Source organism: Narcine bancroftii, chromosome 12, assembly GCF_036971445.1.
Source record: "Narcine bancroftii isolate sNarBan1 chromosome 12, sNarBan1.hap1, whole genome shotgun sequence".
NCBI lineage: Eukaryota > Metazoa > Chordata > Chondrichthyes > Torpediniformes > Narcinidae > Narcine > Narcine bancroftii.
This window is the reverse complement of record NC_091480.1, coordinates 22,194,906-22,218,716: the sequence shown is the minus strand read 5'-3', so window position 1 is coordinate 22,218,716 and position 23,811 is coordinate 22,194,906. Positions and strand designations below refer to the sequence as shown.

Here is a 23,811-nt window from a genome sequence, read left to right as displayed (position 1 = left end):
CCCCGCGATTGAAGGGGGGGTTGGGGGGGGGGAAATCAGTGAGCGGTGGCAAGGTGACCAGCTCCGGGGGTCAAAGGAGGGAGGGCTTTAAAGGACCCGTTGGTTGAAACGTTCCATCATGGTCTAAACTCCGAGAGGTATCCAGACGACTGGAAAACAGCCAATGAGACTGACTTGTCCAAAAAAAAGGCAGAAGGCCAATCAGTTTATTGGCAAGAGGTAACAGTTAATCATGGAGGAAAACTCCCCAACCTCCAACTTTTCTTCAACTTTTAACATTTAGAAAGTTCACCAGCCTTTGGTGCTTGAAAGGTAAATGGTTACCACTCGGGAAGGTTCTTGTCGGTTTTCAGAGAGAGATTTGTTATTTGAGGACATCCACAACTGATGAACTTCTGTCAGCCACGCCAGGGTCTGGCTGATGAAGGTTGCCCCTTCAGGGTTCTCCCGATGACAACCTCTTTCCTTCAGGTCACCACAGAGTTCCTTTTTGTTTTACTTATTCCAGTCCTCTCCTCTTGCATGAACCACAAGGGCTTTGACCAAGCTGTCTTCCAAAATGGGGCATTCCACAAGCTTGCCAGCTTGTCCTGTTCCAGTCCCAGCTGCTGTCTGCTGGCTGGAACACTGAAGATCAGATCTGATCTGTGTGTCTCTTTCTCTCTCTCTCTCATAGAAAGTCTGTTTGACTCTCTGCTTGCAAAACTACATGACCCTCTTAGAACATCTCCAGACAGAACGCAGCTCCGACAAGATCTTTCATCTGTGGCCCTTTGTAATCAACAATCCATGAGTGAAGTCTCTTGATCACTCTTCAAAGCTCTTGCAATAGGTCTGACACCCCGATATGTCGAGCATGGGGCAGAGCTCCAATATTTTAAGTAAGATCTGTTTTAAGGTGTTTGTATGTGATCTACTCTAACAAACCTTTCCCAATTTACTTCCCAAAAATATTTCTATATACTGTCATACTAGTCAAACATAGTTTTATGAAAGCTTAATTATGTTTGACAAATTTGCATGAATACTTTGAGAATGTAACAGAGAGAATTAATCAAGTCAACCAGATTCAGATTTACTGTCAGAGTACATTCATGACATCACATACAACCCTGAGATTACTTTTCCTGCGGTCGAGACAGAATTATTGCTAGTGCAAAAAAACTGAGTCGATGTACACACGTAAATGAATAGTGCAATGCAGAGTGAAAAAAAAAATCAATGAAGTGCAAAAATAAGAGTCCGAAAATAAGTTCCCAATTGAGTTTGTTGTGGAAGAGTCTGATTCAGCTGGTGGTATGTGTCTTGTGGACCAGTGCATGGATCAAAAATTGCAAAGATAGTTGGAATAATTGGATCCTTTTCAAACTGGCAGAAGGTAATTGGTGCAGTAGGCAGCAATCAGTTTTTAGCCAATTGTAACTAGTTTTTCATTAATGACCTGTGGAAGTGAAAGCATGCAAGGTGGAATGTTGCAATGAGAATACAGTGATTCCTCTACGATACCAGCTGCTTCAATTTCTGTAACCGCTCGAATATCTTCATTCTTACAGGTTTGATCTTTTATATATTTACTAATTTCCATTGTCCCACTGCCTTCTATTGCCAGGGTCCTAAACTGGCTTTCCTCCATAAATCTCTCCAACTTTCTCTCCTTTGTATCTCCATTTAAAACCTCCCTCCTTGATCTTGCATTTGGTCACCTGTGTTTAATTATTTTGTTATGCTTGTATTTATAATATTTAACATGTGTACTATTGCTTTGTGCAGCTTAAATATGATATAGAATAGATTCCACTAGCATTCCTGAGAACCAGTGTGGAATATTTTAAATATATTAAAACCATTCTATTAATGCATGTTAATTTGTGGTATTTCTTATAAATTGTAATTTGTGCTAAATAAACATTACAAATTATTTCATCAAATTTACCTACAATGCACCAGATAATCACAGTATTAAGTCTGCCTCTTGTTGAGAATGGTCAGTTCAAACCAAATTCACGCCTCCAACATTAAAACCTTTGAAGGGCAGAAAATGTCAAAAGATAATGTGAGTTTTAGATTACTAACTCACAACAGTGTATTTTTCCTATTGGTTCTGATTGATGTTACGGAATACCATTGAAATTCTATAATTAAGATGACCAATTCTAACTCTCTGGCTTAGTCATTTTCAATGGCGTTTGAGAAAATAGGTGTTTTCCTCTTGCATGTTAAACATTTCTTCTTGCGTTTTCTATTTTCTTTTAATCTTTCTAACTTTGATTGCACCCTGCAAAATGGATCTCAAGATATGGTATTTATTTTGCTGTGATCTAACAATCCCTTTAATTTTGTTTGGGACTAAAGGGATTTGTTAACACTAACAAAGGAACAGGAATGAAAAATTCACTAGACAATGGTAAATTCAAAATAATTTTTTTTTATACATAACATTTAATTATCTCTAAACTTAACTAAATTTATCCCTACTACGCACAAATGTATATGTGTGTGTAATAAAGTCCCACTCCGAAAAGTCAGTCTTTAAATCTTCAGAATCATTTTAGTCTTATAAATATCATATTGTCAGGCCTCTTAACTCACAATTCTTTTGTTGAGATGTCTTGAAAGTTATTCTTTAAATAGAGGGGACCATCTTCTGAGCCACCGATGTATCTCCTGCGAAAAGGAGAATACAATTCCTGTCTTCCCAGGATGTCTTCTTTTGAATGAAGATTTCAGCTTCTGTTTTCCAAACAATGAGACTGTCCTCTTTATCTTAAAAGAGATCGTTAGAAGTAGCTTCTCTTTTGAAATCTACTTATTCTGTGTTCCCCTTTTCTTAGAAGTAATTTAGCACTTCCACAAAGTTCCAACAGGGTTTTGATTTCTGAAAACCAATCCAAAAATGTCTGAATTTGATAATATATTTCTCCAAATCATGTGACTGTATATCCATATCATCAACAAGATCTGTCCCAGTTCTTAGAAACTACATGACTATCAATTTCCTTTGTGCAAAATGTCTTGCCTTTTTCAAAACCACTCCATATCCGTAACAACCTCTATTCAAGAGGTTTAAGTGGTTTGATTTAAAAACAGATGGGTGCCTTCAGCAGTTCTTATTGAGTACTTAATGCTTCATATTTTAATATTTGAATAATTAAGACCCACTTCAGATCCATCAGCTGTCTTTCTAGATACTGCCACTCCAAAATGAACTCTTCTCTGATTATAATGGTTCTCTGTAAATGTTTGTGACCCTGAAACCAACCCACAACTAACCTAAGACATATTTATAAGAAATATAGCTTAACATTAACCTAAATATTAATATTAACACAGATCCATTACAATTTATCAATAAAACAAAGTTTTACGAAGCACCTCCTACATTTTTTAATTTAGACATACAGTACTGTAACAAGCCAATTCGGCCCTACGAGTCCAAGCCACCCAATTTACACCCCATTAACCTTCACCCTGGTACATTTTTGGAGGGTGGGAGGAAACTGGAGCCCCCGGTGAAAACCCACGCACACACAGGGAGAGCATACAAACTCCTTACAGCAGCACGGGATTCCCAACCATGCTGCCCTGGGTTATTCAATTTCTCTTCACACATCCTTGATACATCAGGTTAAAAGTAGAATAATTTTGGCTTTTGGAAACAAAAGATACATAAGAATTACATTGTTTCTATGAATGCATGTATCACAACATTATTTCAATAAAATTATGTAAAACCTTTGCCAACAACCATGAGAATGATTAGAAGGACGCACAAATGGACTAGGAAAAGACAGTCCAAAACAATTAAAAATAATTAAACATTTCATTTAATTTTAAACACTGCATTTATAAATTAAGTGCCAATTGTTTCTTCTTTCTGCTTTACTGCATTTGAAACTTTCCTTCCATAATGATGTTTTGTCGAATTCCAAATTTAACTCACTTCAACTGGTTATATTCCTGCCATTTATAAAAACCTTGTTATTATTGGTTACTTAACTGATTAAACACATGCAGTGTATTAAAATGAACGAGTCACAGGTATAACTGGTGAAATATTTTTCACTAATAGACAAAGTGTGACAGTTCCTAATAGAAAATGTACAGTGAAACAATTTTCAGAAGTTTTATTGAATCAATAACAATATTGATATATTGCAATTACAGGCTTTCAGATATTGAAGCTCTCCATTTCCAATAAGCAGCAAGTCAATGACAACCACTTGGTATGGGATTGAAATCTAATGACCATGCAAGTGCCAATCAATGACAATTTCTGGGAAAAGGAAGTATAATCATCTATCATCATGTCATTCAACAGCATTATTATCAACAAGCAATCCACTTTAATCATTCCAGAGTTCATCATTGACCAAAACTTAGCCAGACCAACTACATAAACATTATGACTACAATGGCTCACAGAGACCAGGTGCTTCAGTCATTCACCTGGTTTATAGTTTTCTTGTGCTAATCTAAAACTGTTAAGATCATTGATAAAGACAATTTGTATAAAAGTTCATTCTGTCTCCTACTGTAAGTCATTTTGTAGATTTGTTTTTAATATATAGCCAGAATACTGTAAATTACTTATTCATTTGAAAGTTTTTTTTAAAAGTTCTCCCAAAAATAGGTTCAGTTTTCCAACGAAATTTAAATGCTGAATGCCCAAAATATTTACCAAACTATGCCTTCTAAAAATTCACTATGAAAATATAATTTTAATGACCATTAAAGGACTCAGGCATTCAACAGAAAATTTGTTATTCTTTATTAAACAGCATAATCAAAAGATTTAGGCACTTTCACATTTTGTATCACAACTTTTGTTTATCTTGCAGTTATTTTGAAAATCGACATCAAGAAAAATTACAGATACAATATTCCCAAATATTTTGCAAAAGTCAAAGAAAAATGCAATTTGAGAGAGTCCAGGAAAATTTAATTCAGCAAACATGAGACCCTGTTTTGGAACAGTTATTCAGCTTTTCCTTTGTCTTAGCATCTCCATGTACATTTCAAGCGACTTCTGTATAGAATCTTTGCTGATAAAATTAACAAAATTTTGTATATCTGATTCCCTCTGAATCAAAAATCGATCAAGTGTTGGCTTCCGCATCATGGCCTTGGTAATTTGCCGAGCATGATCTGCAAAGGAAACAGTTCACAAAGGTAACACACATAGAAACATAGAAGATAGCAGCAGGAGTAGGTCATTCGGCCCTTCGAGCCTGCTTCACCATTCAATGAGATCGCTGATATTAAAGTTCAGCACTCCGTCCCCGCCTTCTCTCCGTAACCCCCAATTCCCTTATACTGAAGAAATGTATCTAATTCCCTCTTAAATATATTCAATGAACCTGTCTCTACTGCTCTCTGTGGCAATGAATTCCACAGATTTACCACCCTCTGGGTAAAGAAATTCCTCCTCATCTCAGTTCTAAATGGTTTGCCTATTATCCTCGAACCATGGTCCCGGGTTCTGGACTCCCCCACCATAGGAAACATCCCTTCCGCATCCATTCTGTCCAGTCCTGCCAGAATTTTATATGTCTCTATGAGATCCCCTCTCAATCTTCTAAACTCCAGCGAGTACAATCCCAATTTGCGCAATCTTTCCTCATAAGTTATTCCTGCCATTCCAGGTATCAGCCTGGTGAATCGCCTCTGCACTCCCTCCATTGCAAGAACATCCTTCCTCAGATAAGGTGACCAAAACTGCACAGAATACTCCAGGTGGGGTCTCACCAAGGCTCTGTACAGCTGCAGTAAGGTATCCTTATTCCTATACTCAAACCCTCTTGATATGAAGGCCAACATACCATTTGCCTTTTTAACCACCTGCTGTACCTGCATGCTCACCTTCAGTGACTGGTGCACAAGAACCCCTAGGTCTCTCTGCACTTCCCCATCTCCCAATCTATTGTCATTCAAATAGTAATCTGCCCTCCGGTTTGTATTACCAAAGTGGATAACCTCACATTTATCCACATTGTAGTGCATTTGCCATGTATCTGCCCAGTCCCCCAATTTATCCAAATCACACTGGAGCTTCCTGACCCCCTCTTCAGTGCACACAACCCCTCCAAGCTTAGTGTCGTCTGCAAATTTGGAGCTATTACATCCAATCCACTCATCTAGATCATTAATGTAAATTGTGAACAGCTGGGGCCACAGTGGCACCCCACTGGTCACCGCCTGCCACTCAGAAAACGAGCCATTTATCCCAACTCTCTCTCTCTTCTATCTGCCACCCAGTTCTCAATCCACATCAATACCTTGCCCCCAATCCCATGAGCCTTGATTTTGCATGCCAGTCGTTTATGTGGGTCCTTATCGAAGGCCTTTTGGAAATCCAGGTACACCACATCCACTGGCTCTCCCCCATCTATTTTACCTGTCACCATCTCAAAGAATTCCAATAGATATGTCAAGCACGATTTACCTTTTGTAAATCCATGTTGACTCTGTCCGATCCCTTCTCTGCCAGTCATATGCTCCGCTATTACATCCTTAATAATGGATTCCATCATTTTGCCCACTACTGATGTAAGGTTCACCGGCCTATAATTCCCCACTTTTTCTCTACCCCCCTTTTTAAATAGTGGGGTAACATTAGCTACCCTCCAATCCATGGGTACTGATCCTGAGTCTATCGAGTTCTGGAAAATAATTCTTAAAGCATCTGCTATCTGAATGTCCACTTCTTTAAGTACCCGAGGATGTAGATTATCAGGCCCTTGGGATTTATCGGCCTTCAATCTCCCCAAGACCATGTCCTTAGAGATACCGATTTCTTTCAGCTCCTCCCTTGTATTAGTCTCTATGTTTCCCAACATCCTTGGGAAGTTATTTGTATCCTCTTGTGAAAACAGAACTAAAGTAAGAATTTAATTGGTCTGCTATTTCCTTATTCCCCATTATATATTCCCCTGATTCTGACTGCAAGGGACCTACTCTGGATTTCACCAATCTTTTCCTCTTGACATATCTATAAAAGCTTTTGCAGTCGGTTTTTATGTTTGCCGCAAGCTTACTTTCGTAATTTTTTTTTAAGTAACTGGAAGTGAAAACCTGACCTTGAATAATGTGTTAATTTAAATAATCTTGCATTGAGGAATGGGGATTGAAAAGTATATTCAAGCTACATGTAGTCATGTCATATATATACTACACCTTACCAATCAAACAGTGTGTGTTCACAGAATTTACCTAATTTTGAGCCCAAAAAGGATGAAAATACCATGCTTTTGCAATTGATATATTGCTGATCATTAAATGATACATGGGAGTAAGTTACTACTGCTTGAAAACACAGGTGATTCACTGGGGATAATATATAATGCCAATGAAATGGAAATAAACTGCAATATCCCATGCAATTGGGTACCTAACAGTCACATATTTAGAAATAATTTTAAGTAGAAATTGGGGGTCTCTCTGTAAGGACAGAGTTATGTGAAGAATTCGTGACTAGCATATAATGCTAAGTTCAGAATGGGGAAGCAGGTCATTAAAAGTACATGATAGGGAAAAAATAGTGAAAGATGTATAACCTCACTAGAACTATGTAGTTAAATGAGCACTTCATATAGGATGAAGTTAAAAGGTATTTGGGATGTGTAGTAATGTAGAACTGAATTTACAATCCGATCAGTAACCAAGCCTTTGAATGGGGCAGTAGGACTTCATGGGCCAAGTGGCAACTTCTGCACCTTGTTCACGTGCATTTTTATATTCTGGATATAAATAGTAAACCTAAATGTTGCTTAATGAAATGGATAATAATATATAATTTCAAAAAACAACAGACCATACGCATTTAACGCCTGTAACTTGGCAAGTTAGTAAATACTTGAGAACTAATGCAGATGAATATCAATGCAAAGAATTGGTGTAGTATATATTTTAGGAGACTAAATATGCAAAAGCAATACAATTTTAATAGCTTGGTGTCTTCAGAGACTACATTAAAATAGTTAACACACCACGCAAGTTTTCTTTTTTTCAAGATGTACAAAATGTAAAATCAAGAGCTCAGACTCAAGTTTTATAAATCATTGTTTAAACTTTAGCTTGAGTACTGCGGGCACTTCTAGAAACATATTTCAAGAAGATGTTAAGGTCTTAGTACGGGAGAGGTTTACCAGAGGTTATCAGGGGTGAGGGAAGTTATAGGGAAGGGTTAGGGCTTCAGAAAAAAGAGCTGCAACCTAACAAAATAGACATGAGAGATGTGAGAAAAAAACGATTACAGTAAAACCCACGATATCCGGCACCTATGGGGATTGGTAGATTCCAGATAAGTGAATTTTCAAGTTGCTGGAGTTTGGTGTTGAGATTAAGATCCAAAACGATATGGAAGATTAGGAAAGATTACCCCCTACTACACATCAGCTACTCTGTAGTGGAGAGAGTGAAAAGCACCAAGTTCCTTGGAGTTCACTTAACGAGTGACCTAATGCGGACACCCATCTCCTCACTTATAAGGAAGGCACAACAGCAACTGCATTTCCTGAGAAGACTGAAGTGGGCAAGGCAACTGACCACCAAAATGTCAACCTTCAAAAGGAACTCTATCAAGAGCATCCTGTCCAGATGCATCACAGTGTGATATAGTTGCTGCAGAGAAATGGATTGGAAGTCAATTCACAGGATCACAAGAGTGACAGAGGATCACTGGAATTTCCCTCCACCAACCCCTCCCCCTCCCAATCAGCATGACATTCCATGATCTTTGTCCAAAGAGGGTGGGCAAAATCACTGAGGACCCCTTCCACCCTGCACACAGCATCTTTCTGCTGCTCCTGTCGAGAAAGAGATACAGGAGGATCAGAGACAGCACCACCAGGCTGAGAAACAGCTTCTTCCCATAGGCAGTGAGAATGAATGACCAAAGGAATTGCTCACACAAGCTATCAGAGACTCTCATATTCATAGAACAATATTTATTTACTTATTTGTAAAGATGAATACTTGTCCTGAAAATGTATTGTTTATATGTGTGTTATGTCTGGTTGTGTGTCTGCGAGTTTTACACCGAGGACTGGAGAAAGCTGTTTTGTGGGGTTGTACTTGTGCCATAAGACGACAATAAACTTGACTTGCATCGATTAGCAAATGAGCTGCTAGGGGGCAACAATTTAATAAAAAAAAAAGAACTATTTCACATTTTACAATTTTTAAATTCAGAATAGTTTTACCTGGAATAGTCAACCACTCCGACATGATGTTCAAAGCAATTGCCATAACTTTATCTTGTGGTACGAGGTGATCAACAAGTCCAATTTTCAAAGCCTCTGGAGCACTGTACAAAAGACCAAGTTGGAGGGAATGTTCGGTAGCTCTTTTTCCAATGGTATTTATCATTGTATCCTTGAACCTTTGATGAAGAAATGGAGAAAAAATTACATTTGGAACCAAAATCCATTCACTATTTAATAAATGCCTCAAAAAAAGCAATTTCTGGGGTCAGACAGCATTTGTCAAGACTGCAAATGTGGAAGTGTGATTGCAGTATAAAAAGATGAAAGGGAAACAAGGCAATAATCAAAGGTGATAGGTGGAACCAGGTGTGGGAGATGATGGGCAGATGGAGACAGACAGGAAATAAAGAGGAGCAGAGTTGGGATATAGCAACTCGTGAGGGCTAAGGATGGACAGATAAAGAGAGAAAACTAAAAGAAGCAGTTGGAGCCAGGTTTGGGAGGTAGAAACAGAGGCTGGAAGGGGATAAGTGGAAACGCATAACAGGACAATGCTGGGCAGAAGGAACCAGTGTCCTTATTGTTCCCAACCCAACATCACTTAAGATGTGGATACACCCAGTGATTCAAAATCGTGTTTTACCGCCACTTTTTCAAGGATAATTGGGAATAACCTTTAAATGTTGACCATTCATGCAACACACTCATCCCAGTTAAAAGCAATGAAAATTTTTGACATAGCAAAAGGTAAAGCACACAATTACAGTTTCACTACAATTTATCCAAAGGTAATTGGATTTTTTTTTCTGAACTAAATTCTATTAATTACTATTACAGAAAAACAAAAAGCATTTTTTTAAAAAAGTGGAGGCTGGAACCCCAATTCAGATAACTTCCTTCACCTCTTCAGACTCTTCCACCATCTGAGTCATTGCCTATTCACTTATCACACTATCACAACTCCGATTACTCCTTTATTCCTGACACTTCAACTGAGTATACCTTTGTCACTGACCTACCCCAACCTCCAAATTCTCTTGTGATTCCCTTTATCACTTCCCTAACAGAGCTCCAATTCATTACCCAATCATAACTTCAACATCAGCCTGCGATTCCCCTCTCATCAATGAACAATGTTCTTGTCAAACCCAGACTAAAGCTCTAACTGGACCGTTAATATGCTACTCTGAAGTGCCCAACCAGATCGCATCGGCCCCAGACTTGCTTTAAAATTTCATTTGCGTGATCCATAGTCCCAAGTACACAAAGGAAATAATACCAGGGACTTTCAGTATTCTCCAATTAATTGAGTTTGGAGGCTTTTGAATAATGGTGAAGAAATTACTTCCCTCAAGAAAAATAATTTCCAAGTAAATCTACTCTTTCAGATCAGCCAAGGTGCAACTCAGAACTGATCTTGTTCAGATACAGCACTGCAACCAAGAGTTACATTTACTGTGTGGTGCCCTGTCCCAAAACAAAACCAGCAAAACCCTCCATGAAAACTGCAAATGATAAAAGCATTTAAGAAGAGAAAAGGCCATATTCACACACAGATACCTTTGTAGGAAATTAAAATCTGCCCAACCATCACTGAATTTGCTGACTTTCTGCTTTGGGGGTTAAAATGTGCATACACTGTAGGTTCTTTATTCTTCCATAAGTAAAATGAAAAGTGTCACACAAAAGAAACAAATGTCCAGAAAGAAAGGCCACAAAGATCTCTATACAAGTCCAAGTATGCACAGGAAATTTGAAATAAGACAAGGAATGTCAGAGGAGATATCAAATTAAAGGCAAAGGGAGATTGAAAATTAGAAAGACATACATTAAAGGAAATGATCATGTGGATAAATAGTTAAAGACAAAAAGAATCCAAGAATGAAATAGATGAAGAGCTAAAGTTATGAGACTGAGAGTTTATTTTAACAGGAAACATGACAAATCAAATAATATATGTAAAATTTAGGTGAATAATGTTTAATGTTTCATACCAGAAGGGTGCAACAATACCAAGTTTTGTCTCATTAAGGCCTATTCCATATTTTGGATTATCTGCCATAATTCGATAGTCACATGCCATTGCTATGAGACACCCTCCCGCAGGGCTGGCTCCCTAAAAATGATAGTGGAAATGCCATTTACAGAACATGGACCATCAACCACTGCATCAACTGAGTTACTTAAACAGTCACACAGCTAAAAAATGTATTTTTCAAAGTTAAAACAGTTACTTTTATAAAACTCCAATATACAAAGTAGCTATTAACAGAGAAAGCCAGAATGCAAGCGGTGACCCTACTTGGACCTGGGTGAAATTCCCAGGAAGGCATGCCCTCTCAGGCCTTTCACATTGCAGTCCAAATTCCCTGCGAATTTTCCTCCCTGGCAATTTAGTGGGGTGGTGGGGGGGGGGGGGGGGTGTCCTGCCTCCAGCAATGATGTGTAACACACTGAGGCTACTCTAACCTTTATGTTGCTCCCCACTGTTCATTCAAACTGACTTTCAATGGTTACGGAGTGTTTATTTCATTATCACATAAACATGTGTCTTTAAAATATTTCTTTACCCAGTTCTCCAATCAGCGTTGAATGAGATTCAGATTTAATGATATGATCCAAACGTTTAATGAGAACCCACCCCCCCCCGCCACCGCCAGTCGTCACCCACTCCCCCCAGACCATTCATTGCCTTCAGGACATCATGATGGCAGCACAATGGAGGATCAATGGCCAATTTCGTTACCTATAATTCCCTCACACAGCAGGAACCACACCGGGAAATGCAGAGCAGTTATAGCTATGTGGGGGATTATGGATAATGAGGACAGCCATTGATCCCACAGTGAACCACCGTTGCTATGTCCCGAAGTGGCCTGCTGTTGCCACGTGGTATAATTCCCTGTTTTAATCGCCTATGTGACGCAGCAGTTGTCCCCTGCTTGGCCATTTGCCTTTACACATCGCTGGGTGAGGGTAATTTTCCCGGGCCGACATTTTCATACTGCCAGTTCACAGGAGGGTGATGTGAAAGGGCCTATGATTTCTCAGTTTGGCACATTTCTAAGGAAGTGCTGCAAATTCCAAAAGTACAGAAGCTGAACGGGAGTCAACATTGAACATAATGGGTTGAAGTCACAATAAAAGTATCAACTTTGTTTTTCTTCTGACCTGATGAATATTTCACAATGTTCTGTTTTTGTTTCACTTCTCCTTCAGAAAGTGTTCAGAATGTTGAGATTACATGTTTATCCATTCAAACCAGGTCCGAAGTCTATTTGACTTCTTAAATCAATGATTTAAGTGAGATTTCTTTGAATAAGGATCTGTAGGGTTTCAAATTCTAATGTACTGTATATTTCAGTGAATAAGCCAACTTTCAGATAACATGAGACACCAATTTCAGACTGAATTTCATAGTTTTAGCTCATATTGGTAGTAATAAGAAGACCCTCAAACATACTGGTACGTGTGTTTGCTGAGCTGGTGGGCGTGGCTAGTAGGTGTGGTTCAGTCTGTTGCTTCTGTCTAACCAGTTTAAATTTTTTATCAAATTGTTATCATGGAGCCACCAGCAAAATGAAGTTTGAGATGCAAGTTGAAACATGAGACTGTGATAAAATCTTTCAAAAAGTGCAGCATCTATAGTGCAATGGATGGTACGGAGGATGATATCTTGTGGGACACTGACGACAAAGCCAAAGCCAACTCACCACTCAGACTGGGACCCAAATGGTGACAGTGTAAACAGTGAGACTCTGGATGTGCTCGCCGAGTTCTTTGCCTCATACAATGAAGCTAGTGATTTTCAAGGATTTTAAATGTGTGTGATTATTTTTATTATTTTACAATTCTTTTATTGGCTTAACACCACCTTGGTATTGGATTTTAATGCAAAATAAAAATTGTGTACACTGCAGCAGCTTTTTTTTAATATACCAATATCTTAAAACATTTGCTATAGGGTGGGGTCTGGGTGGGTTATGGAGCCAATCAAATGATATTTTGAGTAGAATTTTAAGGTTACAGTTTTTGTATCTGGCCTATAGGATGACCCCTTTGTTTTGGATCCTTTAAGTGTTGTTTTATCTGCCAAAATATTGAGTAATTTATTCTTTCCATGAAAAATGACAGGATAAGTAACAATCCATATGAAAATTGCAAGGCTCATCAAAGCACTTACATTGATTGCAGCTATTGTCACCAGATTGGATCCATACAATTTCAACCACATTTCCTGAACAGCTCTCCAAAACTCTTCCGTATGTTCTGGTGGCTTCCCATACATTTCATTGATATCCAAGCCAGCAGAAAAGATGCTGGGAATAGACTAAAATGAAAGCTTAATTAAATTTCATCTTTCCAAAATAAAGAACAATTCAAGCACATAGAAAGCTTATTGGAATCGATTTGTACTTTAGGCTGATTTCATTTTAAAGTGAAATTTTACACATTGTTTCTTGGTGCCAGACCATTAGTTGAAAAACCAATATTCATAGGGAGCAGTATTTAGCAGTGACCTTATTACATTCCCCCATTTTCCAGTTCATTTTATTTGTGTGGGACTCTCCCTTTACGAGACCAGATTTTGCAAAAGCCTGCAGGTTTTCAAAAGTGACTGAATTAGCAGCAGGCTTCGGAGACAGCATGTTCTTTACTTGATACATTTTGCATAGTGAAAGGGAGAAGCCCTGAAGCAACCAGCTTCTTAAAAAGACAGTACATATTTTGTTTGAGAGGCCATTTTAAGAAGGCAGCATGAGAAACATCACTTCGACCTCCTCTGTGGGATTGAGAACGCACTTGACCCCATTGTGTGGTTATCAACAGACTGTCAGAGTTCTTCCTGTTAATATAGAGGGAAGAGAAACCGCTTCAACTGACTCGCAAGAAAGGTTTTAAAGTTGCAGAAGAAGTACTACACTCCACTCGACTGACCTGTGAAAAGGATTCTCTATTGGCAGAAGAAATACTGTATTCCATTTTGACTGACCCATAAAAGGGGTTCTAATTGCTGAAGGCCCTCGTCTAACAAGGACATTTCTCTGAAGTTTTTGTGAGTTAATCAACCTCCTGTCACCACCGGTCTCTTTCACCCACTTCATGAACTGCTCCTTCCATCTAAGGCCTGCATGTCTCAACCATTAAAAACCTGAGTGTCTCACCATTCATCTGAGGCCTGCATGCTTCAACCATCTAAAGCCTGCATGTCGCATCAATTTCAAGCCCATGTATCATCACCAAATTTCTGAACTTGAAACTTGGAACTCCCTTCCCAGAATTGAGCCTTGAGCTGCAGTAGCTTGGGGTTTGTGACGGATTATGTTATCTTATTATTGTATAAAGATATGTTTTAAAGGAGATAAATTGTGGGTTTTTTCACAAAAAGATACAAACACTTCACAACACAGATCTCATTTAAAATGACAGAGCTTTCACCCACTTCATGAACTGCTCCTTCCATCTAAGGCCTGCATGTCTCAACCATTAAAAACCTGAGTGTCTCACCATTCATCTGAGGCCTGCATGCTTCAACCATCTAAAGCATCCAAATGCCTTTGTAAAGACCGTGATAACTGCTTTGTTGAAGGACTTCACAAAAAGCTGTTAATTGGACATACTGTGGAGTAATGGATTATTGTTTTGGAAAGCAACAGATGAATGGACTCAGAAAATTGGGTCCGGTGCTACAATCTGTCTGAAGGCAGTTTGCTGTTGTAGGAAGGTCATGAGGTTTTGCATGCAGAGAGAGTCAAACAGTTTTTTTTCTCTTTAAGTGTGACACAGAGAGAAAGGATGACTGCTGGTTTTCTGCAATAGCTTTTGGAAGCTGGTTTTGAAACCCCATATTGAAGATGGGTTGTGAGTTCTTCGTTTAGCCTGTTCAAAGCCCTTGTGGTTCATACAAGAGGAGATGGCTGGCTGTATAATGTTTCACCTGAGATAAGGGAAACAGTAAAGGAACTCTGTGGTGACCTCAAAGAAAGGTTATCATCTGGAAAACCTTGATGGGGCAAGTTTTTTCAGCCAGACACTGAAGTGGCTGATCGGAAGGAATTAGTTTGTGTGTGTCCAACGAGCAACAAATATTTCTCTCAAAATCGACAAGAACATTCTTGAGCAGTACCTTTCAAGCACCAAAGCCTGGTGGAGATGCATAAATATTAAATTCTGTGCACAGTATAAGAATTGCCTGATACCAATGAACTTGGAGGAGTGTGAAGTGAGATTGGGCTGTGAATCGAAGAACTTTTCTGAACTTTTCTGAATTTTTCTGAACTTATACACACATAACGGGGGCTTAGAATTAGAAGGGAGTTAAGTTCATTGTAATGAGTTAAAGTTTGACCCTATTTTTATGTTTAAAGAAAATTAAAAGTAACTTTTGTTTAAGTAACCATTTGTCTTGGAGAATTTATAATGCTGCTGGGTTTTAGGGTCCTCGGGGCCTATTACAGGTATTCCACACACATCAATATAATCACGCATAGTTAAAGTTTAAGTTAGATAATTGTATGTAAATTCAGTTAAGTTTAGATAAGTTAGTTAAATTAGATTAGATGTTAGATAATTGTTGATTAATAATTACAAATATTATTTTAAATATAACACCATCTGGGCTAATCTTTATCGCTGCTCTTGTGTATGTAATAACAGACGTGCTTATTGTACAAGATGATATATTTTTTTAATTTAGACGTACAGCACAGTAACAGGCCCTTCTGTCCCACAAGCCCATGCCACCTAATTACACTTACACTAATTAACTAACACAACCCTTGTGTGTTTTAGATGGGTGGGGGCAAACTGGAGCACTGGGGAAAACCTACACAGATACAGGGAGAACCTACAAACTCCTTACAGACAGCATGAGATTAAACTCAAGACCCGATCACTGACGCTGTCACACCATTACACTAACTGTGCCACCAAAATAATATCTTTCTTATTTTATCAGGCATATATGGACAAAGCACTGCAATAAAGATTTTCACTTTCTTTTGGGTGACTAGATTTCACAGATTCTTGTATCATTTTTGATGAAACATAAATTAACCTTCATAAAATTCCAATTCCATCTTTAGTTAGCTGCACTGATTCAAATCGATGTTCCAAGGGTCCAAACTCTTTATTCTATATCAAAGAACCAGATCAAGTTAATTTTAATTGACATCTGAAATTTAAATTTATTTCCAATTATAATTGTGGAAACACTTAAAATATTTTATTTTTATGCTTGATCTATTTTGTAAATTTAACAAAATCAATTCCAAGGGAAAATGAAGAAATATGCATCTACTGAAATTCCTGGAAAATAATGAAATTATATGGACTTCATATGCACTGTGCTTTTAAAACAGCCATTTTTGACAATAACTCCTAATGTCCTTGACACAAATGGCAGTCTGCATATAATTCACAGGCCAGAAAAAAAATTGTTCTACAAGATGCCAACTAAACGAGTTACATAATGTGCAGAATATGGATCATTGGGAAATTTGAACAGAGAAAAAAAAACGGCAGATAAAGTTTAACCCTAATAATGTGAGGTATTAAATTTTGGGAAGTCAAATGCAAGAGGATACAGTTAATGGCAGGATCCTTACAAGCATTGATGTCTCTGCTTTGACTTGGCTTCGGGGACGAAGATTTATGGAGGGGGTAAAAAGTCCACGTCAGCTGCAGGCTCGTTTGTGGCTGACAAGTCCGATGCGGGACAGGCAGACACGATTGCAGCGGTTGCAAGGGAAAATTGGTTGGTTGGGGTTAGGTGTTGGGTTTTTCCTCCTTTGCCTTTTGTCAGTGAGGTGGGCTCTGCGGTCTTCTTCAAAGGAGGTTGCTGCCCGCCAAACTGTGAGGCGCCAAGATGCACGGTTTGAGGCGTTATCAGCCCACTGGCGGAGGTCAATGTGGCAGGCACCAAGAGATTTCTTTAGGCAGTCCTTGTACCTTTTCTTTGGTGCACCTCTGTCACGGTGGCCAGTGGAGAGCTCGCCATATAACACGATCTTGGGAAGGCGATGGTCCTCCATTCTGGAGACGTGACCCATCCAGCGCAGCTGGATCTTCAGCAGCGTGGACTCGATGCTGTCGACCTCTGCCATCTCGAGTACTTCGACGTTAGGGGTGTAAGCACTCCAATGGATGTTGAGGATGGAGCGGAGACAACGCTGGTGGAAGCGTTCTAGGAGCCGTAGGTGGTGCCGGTAGAGGACCCATGATTCGGAGCCGAACAGGAATGTGGGTATGACAACGGCTCTGAATACGCTTATCTTTGTGAGGTTTTTAAGTTGGTTGTTTTTCCAGACTCTTTTGTGTAGTCTTCCAAAGGCGCTATTTGCCTTGGCGAGTCTGTTGTCTATCTCGTTGTCGATCCTTGCATCCGATGAAATGGTGCAGCCGAGATAGGTAAACTGGTTGACCGTTTTGAGTTTTGTGTGCCCGATGGAGATGTGGGGGGGCTGGTAGTCATGGTGGGGAGCTGGCTGATGGAGGACTTCAGTTTTCTTCAGGCTGACTTCCAGGCCAAACATTTTGGCAGTTTCCGCAAAGCAGGACGTCAAGCGCTGAAGAGTTGGCTCTGAATGGGCAACTAAAGCGGCATCATCTGCAAAGAGTAGTTCACGGACAAGTTTCTCTTGTGTCTTGGTGTGAGCTTGCAGGCGCCTCAGATTGAAGAGACTGCCATCCGTGCGGTACCGGATGTAAACAGCGTCTTCATTGTTGGGGTCTTTCATGGCTTGGTTCAGCATCATGCTGAAGAAGATTGAAAAGAGGGTTGGTGCGAGAACACAGCCTTGCTTCACGCCATTGTTAATGGAGAAGGGTTCAGAGAGCTCATTGCTGTATCTGACCCGACCTTGTTGGTTTTCGTGCAGTTGGATAATCATGTTGAGGAACTTTGGGGGACATCCGATGCGCTCTAGTATTTGCCAAAGCCCTTTCCTGCTCACGGTGTCGAAGGCTTTGGTGAGGTCAACAAAGGTGATGTAGAGTCCTTTGTTTTGTTCTCTGCACTTTTCTTGGAGCTGTCTGAGGGCAAAGACCATGTCAGTGGTTCCTCTGTTTGCGCGAAAGCCGCACTGTGATTCTGGGAGAATATTCTCGGCGACACTAGGTATTATTCTATTTAGTAGAATCCTAGCGAAGATTTTGCCTGCAATGGAGAGCAACGTGATTCCCCTGTAGTTTGAGCAGTCTGATTTCTCGCCTTTGTTTTTGTACAGGGTGATGATGGTGGCATCACGAAGATCCTGAGGCAGTTTACCTTGGTCCCAACAAAGCTTGAAAAACTCATGCAGTTTGGCATGCAGAGTTTTGCCGCCAGCCTTCCAGACCTCTGGGGGGATTCCATCCATACCTGCTGCTTTGCCACTTTTCAGTTGTTCGATTGCGTTATATGTCTCATCCAGGGTGGGAACCTCATCCAGCTCTAGCCTTAGGGGCTGTTGAGGGAGCTGGAGCAGGGCTCCCTGCTCCAGCAGGGTTTGACGAAAACAGCCAGGAAATCCAGGAGCTGCTGGCAAAGAAGCGAGCTGCCCACCAGGCTCACCTTACAAAGCCGTCCTGTCCAGAGAAGAAACAAGCCTTCCGTCGCGCATGCAGCCATCTTCAGCGCAAACTCCGGGAGATCCAAAATGAGTGGTGGACTAGCCTCGCCAAACGAACACAGCTCAGCGCGGACATTGGCGACTTCAGGGGTTTCTACGAGGCTCTAAAGGCTGTGTACGGCCCCTCACCCCAAGTCCAAAGCCCGCTGCGCAGCTCAGACGGCAAAGTCCTCCTCAGCGACAAGATCTCCATCCTCAACCGATGGTCAGAACACTTCCAATCTCTTTTCAGTGCCAACCGCTCAGTCCAAGATTCCAAGCATTGATGTAAAGAGTCCTTAACTCACTGAAATTGGCAACCCAATTAGAAAGGATGCTCAAGAAGGTACATGACGTGCTTGCCTTCATCGGTCAGGGCATCGAGTGAGCAAAAGTAACTTCTAAAAGAGCTAGCAGTATTATAAGAAAACAGTTCTTTTACTCTGTGATAGTGTGATATAGATTGCACGGTGCCAAATGGTGCTGAAAGCCATTTCAATTATAACATTTTTTCCATAGATGTGAATTTATTCCCAGTATATCCAATTCCCTTTTAAATTTTATACAGTAATTGAAACGGCTTTCAGCAACATTTCGCACCATGCAACCTATTTCACACTATCACCGAATAAAAGAACTGTTTTCTTATTACATTGCTAGCTCTTTTGGAAGTTACTTTTGCCCTCTTGTCACTGATCCTCAATGCCCTGACTGATGAAGGATATATTGGGAATAAATTCACGTCTATGGAAAAAATGTATTTTTTTACAATTAATTTGGTAGTTCTACCAATCAGCCTGCATAGTCATGATGGGACATATTCTGTACTATTCCATGGTGCAATGAACCAGAATTATTGATTGTACGTACAGAAGTGAGAATTACTCCACGACATTCTCGGTCCATCTCAAGTTTTTCAATGTTAATGGCAAACTCTGTGAGAAATTCCAGGCTTAGACTGTTAACAGGAGGCTTCTTCATTTTAATCACAGCAACTCCTGAAAAACAAAATTACAAGCTTTAAAATGGATTCCTGAATCCATTGATAGATACTATTTTTCTAGAATGGAACGCCTGATTGTGACACCACTTTTTTCATTGAAAGAAATTCACTGATTACGTCTCAGTTCTAATCTGGTCATTTCATTACAATAAAAAAAAGCAACGCCAGAAATTAGACTAACAGTAGTTTTCTATACAAGGTGTATTATTTTTTCTTAACGTGGGATCATAATTGTTTTCATCCAATTGAAAGTAAGAATTTTAGAATTTATAAAATCTTGGAATATGACCCATGGAACATTCATAATCTCCAAAGTCACCTCCCTCAAAACTCAGGTTTGTGCATCATTAGATTTTAGGGATCTGTGAGCTTTCAAGCTGACCAACTTCTCTGGTACTGCGCAATTTTTTAATGAGTAGTATACAGTAGTAAAACCCGTGGTATCCGGCACAGATGGGGATTGACAGATGCCGGATAAGTGTATTTTCCAGTTGCTTAAGACTTACTCTTACAATGCCTAATACACCTGCATTAAGAATAAATAGTTTAAAAGACAAAAATACTATACTGTATTTATTCTGAACAAACTTTACTTGCATGAATATATAAACCTTAAAGTGATTTACTTTTAGTCACATTCTTTGAAAGCATTTAACCTTCACTGCACCTGCAGCTTTCTCCCTCTCCATGGAGCTGCTCGAAAGACAAACAACATAATTAAAGATAATTAACCCCCTCCTCCCCCAAGTTTACACAAAGCCTCTGACTGGGGCGACTCTTGGGGAGACATTTTAAGAGAATCACCCCAAAGGTGAGTGGCTCTTCATCCTGGGTGACGCCATTACTGTTTCAAACAATTGCTATGAGCAAAGCCCTCTGCTGGCTGAATATTTGCTCCCACCTTCACCAAAGGATTATGTGCTATTTCAGAGAAAATTTACAATTTTAAACTTGTGTACTTATAACCTATTATTTTATTCTTATTTACTTTAATTTTTTCATTTTCCATGATTTTTTTGCCATTTGATTGAGACTGCTGATCGCTTGAATTCTGGATACTAGTGGTTTTACTGCACATATCATTGCGGCTCAACCCTTGATTTCCTCATATATCCAGCAGAATTTTTGTGTCTTCTTCCATGAGTACAGACACAAATTGTTCAAATCGTGGACCACTTTCTTATTTCCAATTAGACTTCAATCTGCAAAGGGCCAACATTTGTCCTCGATGTAACAGCAGAAGACTGCAGAGACAGATTCTTCTGAAATTACCTGTATTGTTGTCCAGTTCCACGATCATGTTCTTGTTTGTGAACAATCTCTTTTGGTTTGATGACTTGAATGGTAACTGGCATAAAATCCTTCCTGCCTTATATTGCACATTTTTAATGCCATAAAGTGATGTATATCCTAAAACACACAAAGCATGGGATAGTAAATGGATGGGGAACGTAAGGAATGTGAATATCTAATCGCAACTGTACCCTTGACTGCAAATAAATTTGGAGAGCATTTTAAAAATCTTATGATCTTAAGACTGAATTCATCTGAATATGAGGTCAAGGCCACGTAGCACCTCAATAAGATCTGATCTTGCACTCAATTCCATGTTCTTGTCCCTTCCCTGTATTGTGTGATCCTCCAATCATTCAAAATTCTATCTCAGCCTTTAATATATTCAATCATGATATAGTTAAGATGTCCACAGACATATAATCTCAAAAGACCTTAATCAATTTCCAAAACTCAGAGTAAACATGTTATCAGAAATCCGTGCAAAAGATTACAAATTCGACAAATACTTCAGTAAATTGCCACAGCTGTTTGATAACTCTGAGGACCAGTAAGTTTAGCCAAAATGTCTAAACCCATGTCAGATGATTCAAGAGTAAAATTTAGCAATTTTGCAGAATATTAAATCCAAACATGATCAATTGCACATATAAGATTGTACTGCACATGGAAGAATACACGTCAGAAAATAAACTGGATGATCCACCTTTTGCCGATGCACAATATAGTGACCCGTGTTGTTGCTGGTGGTGATATAATGCAATGATATCACTGACAAAAGGCAAAGGAGGAAAAACCCAACACCCAACCCCAACCAACCAATTTTCCCCTGCAACCGCTGCAACCGTGTCTGCCTGTCCTGCATCGGACTTGTCAGCCACAAACGAGCCTGCAGCTGACGTGGACATTTACCCCCTCCATAAATCTTCGTCCGCGAAGCCAAGCCAAAGAAGAAGATAATGAGAATTTGTTTTATACAGTACAGATGCACTGAAATGTGTACCTGCTGTAGCCAAATAGGTTTGTAAGATATATTACAATAGTATACATTAAATCACCACAATATGCCAAATACAGAAAAAGAGATAACAAAAGGATTGATAATTATTCACAGTTTCAGTTAATGCAAGAAAAAAAGCATAGTTTCAATTGTGCAAACAAATCTTTTGGTGGTTCTGTATAAGCTTCAGCTCAGGTTATGGTAGTATGGGGATTTTCACGAGCTTGATAGCTGTTGGAAAACAACTATCCTAGAGATACTGGACCTCAGGCTTCTGTACTTTCTTCCCAAAGCTATCAGGGAGAAGAGGTTGTGACCAGCGTGATGAAGATCCTTAATGAAGTTGTCTTCTCGAAGCAGCACTCATATTGATATCTTCAATGGATGGGAGGTGGATGCCCATGATATATCTGGCTTGGTTTATCACTTTCTGCAGCTTTCTGCATTCCTGGGCACTCAAGTTAGCAAGCCGGTGTGTGTCACCAGTCAGTATACTTTCAAAGTGCACCTGCAGGAGTTTGTTAGATCCATGTACTGGTGGTATCATTACTTTGGATGTAAAGATGGCATTCTTTACTGTAAACAGTTAAATGGTGAATTGGTGCTGGACAGGAGAATGGCAAGGTAGTGCTGTGATGGTAATGGGTCGTTATAAGCAGGCTGTGGTGGTGCTGGGCACGGTAAAGGCACTGCAGCAGCACCAGAGAGGGTTCTGGCACTGTATTGCCACTGGTGCTGGTGCCAGGCTACAGATGCTGAGGAGACAGTGGGCAAAGTACGAATTAGTAAAGGGGGCTGAGCAAAGAACTTGCATTAGCAAGAGAGCTCGCAATTTCTGAGCTTCCCAATTGTTTTCAGTGCTGGGTACAGTGAATTCCAGTCCCACGCCCTGCGGCTGTTACCCACCGGGCCCCAGTGTCACAGACCTGAGCTCAACGCTGGCACCACCTTCCACAGAGTCGCCATTTTCTTCTCGGAGGGGAAGCCGGAACTCTGAACCGGGCGCAGCGCCGCCTCCTGGGCTCTGCTGGCACTGCAGCCGTTGCCACGGCAGCCCGCGAAGGCTCAGTGACCCCTGCACCTTGAGAAGGGGGGAACTGGGTGGGCTTGAGAAGGCAAAGTACGTTGACAGATTGCCACCGTCCACTTTCTAGACGGTGTAATGTACCACATTGATTTTTTAATTCACTAAGATATCTTGCTGCTCATTTCATGTGCATTGAGTTTGGGATGTTCTACAGTATCACTGGAAACCCTAGCAAACTTCTACAAAGGTATGGTGGAAAGTGTGCTGAGTAATGCAGACACCAACACCCCTGACCATAAAGCCCTGCAAAAGGTAGTGGACACAACCCAGGACATCACAGGCAAAACCTTCCTCACCACTGAGAACGTAGAACATTACAGCCCAGAAACAGGCCCCTTCATAGAACATCGACCAGGGAACGCTGCCGCCATCGTCAAGGATCCGCATCCCCCGGTATACGCTCTGTTGTCACTGCTACCATCAGGAAGAAGATACAGTTGCCACAAGACTGCCACACCAGGTTCAGGAATGGCTCCTCCACCTCCACCATCGGACTCCAACAACACTCAATCATGGACTCATTTAAGGACTCTTTCTTGTGCACATTATTTGGATTTTTTTCCTCTCTATGTTGCACAGTCAGTTTGTTGGCATTTCTTTATTGTTTACATCTGTACATTGAATACAGTTCTTTT

General features: G+C 40.0%; 1 protein-coding gene and 1 long non-coding RNA gene across 2 annotated transcripts; one reads left to right on the top strand and one right to left on the bottom strand.

Moving 5' to 3' along the window:
• The first annotated feature begins 41 nt into the window (after positions 1-41).
• Positions 42-4,519, top strand: LOC138746876 (uncharacterized). Its single transcript, XR_011347167.1, has 2 exons — positions 42-219; positions 4,165-4,519. It is a non-coding gene; the product is annotated as an uncharacterized lncRNA (long non-coding RNA).
• On the bottom strand, positions 4,110-23,097 carry eci1 (enoyl-CoA delta isomerase 1). The gene is made up of 7 exons (XM_069905448.1): positions 23,016-23,097; positions 21,069-21,206; positions 19,664-19,791; positions 13,387-13,533; positions 11,198-11,319; positions 9,201-9,379; positions 4,110-5,145 (listed from the first exon to the last, which is right to left on the bottom strand). The coding sequence occupies exons 1-7, from the start codon at positions 23,053-23,055 to the stop codon at positions 4,979-4,981; spliced, it is 921 nt and encodes a 306-aa protein (XP_069761549.1). The 5' UTR covers positions 23,056-23,097; the 3' UTR covers positions 4,110-4,978.
• Between the last annotated feature and the right edge of the window lie 714 nt (positions 23,098-23,811).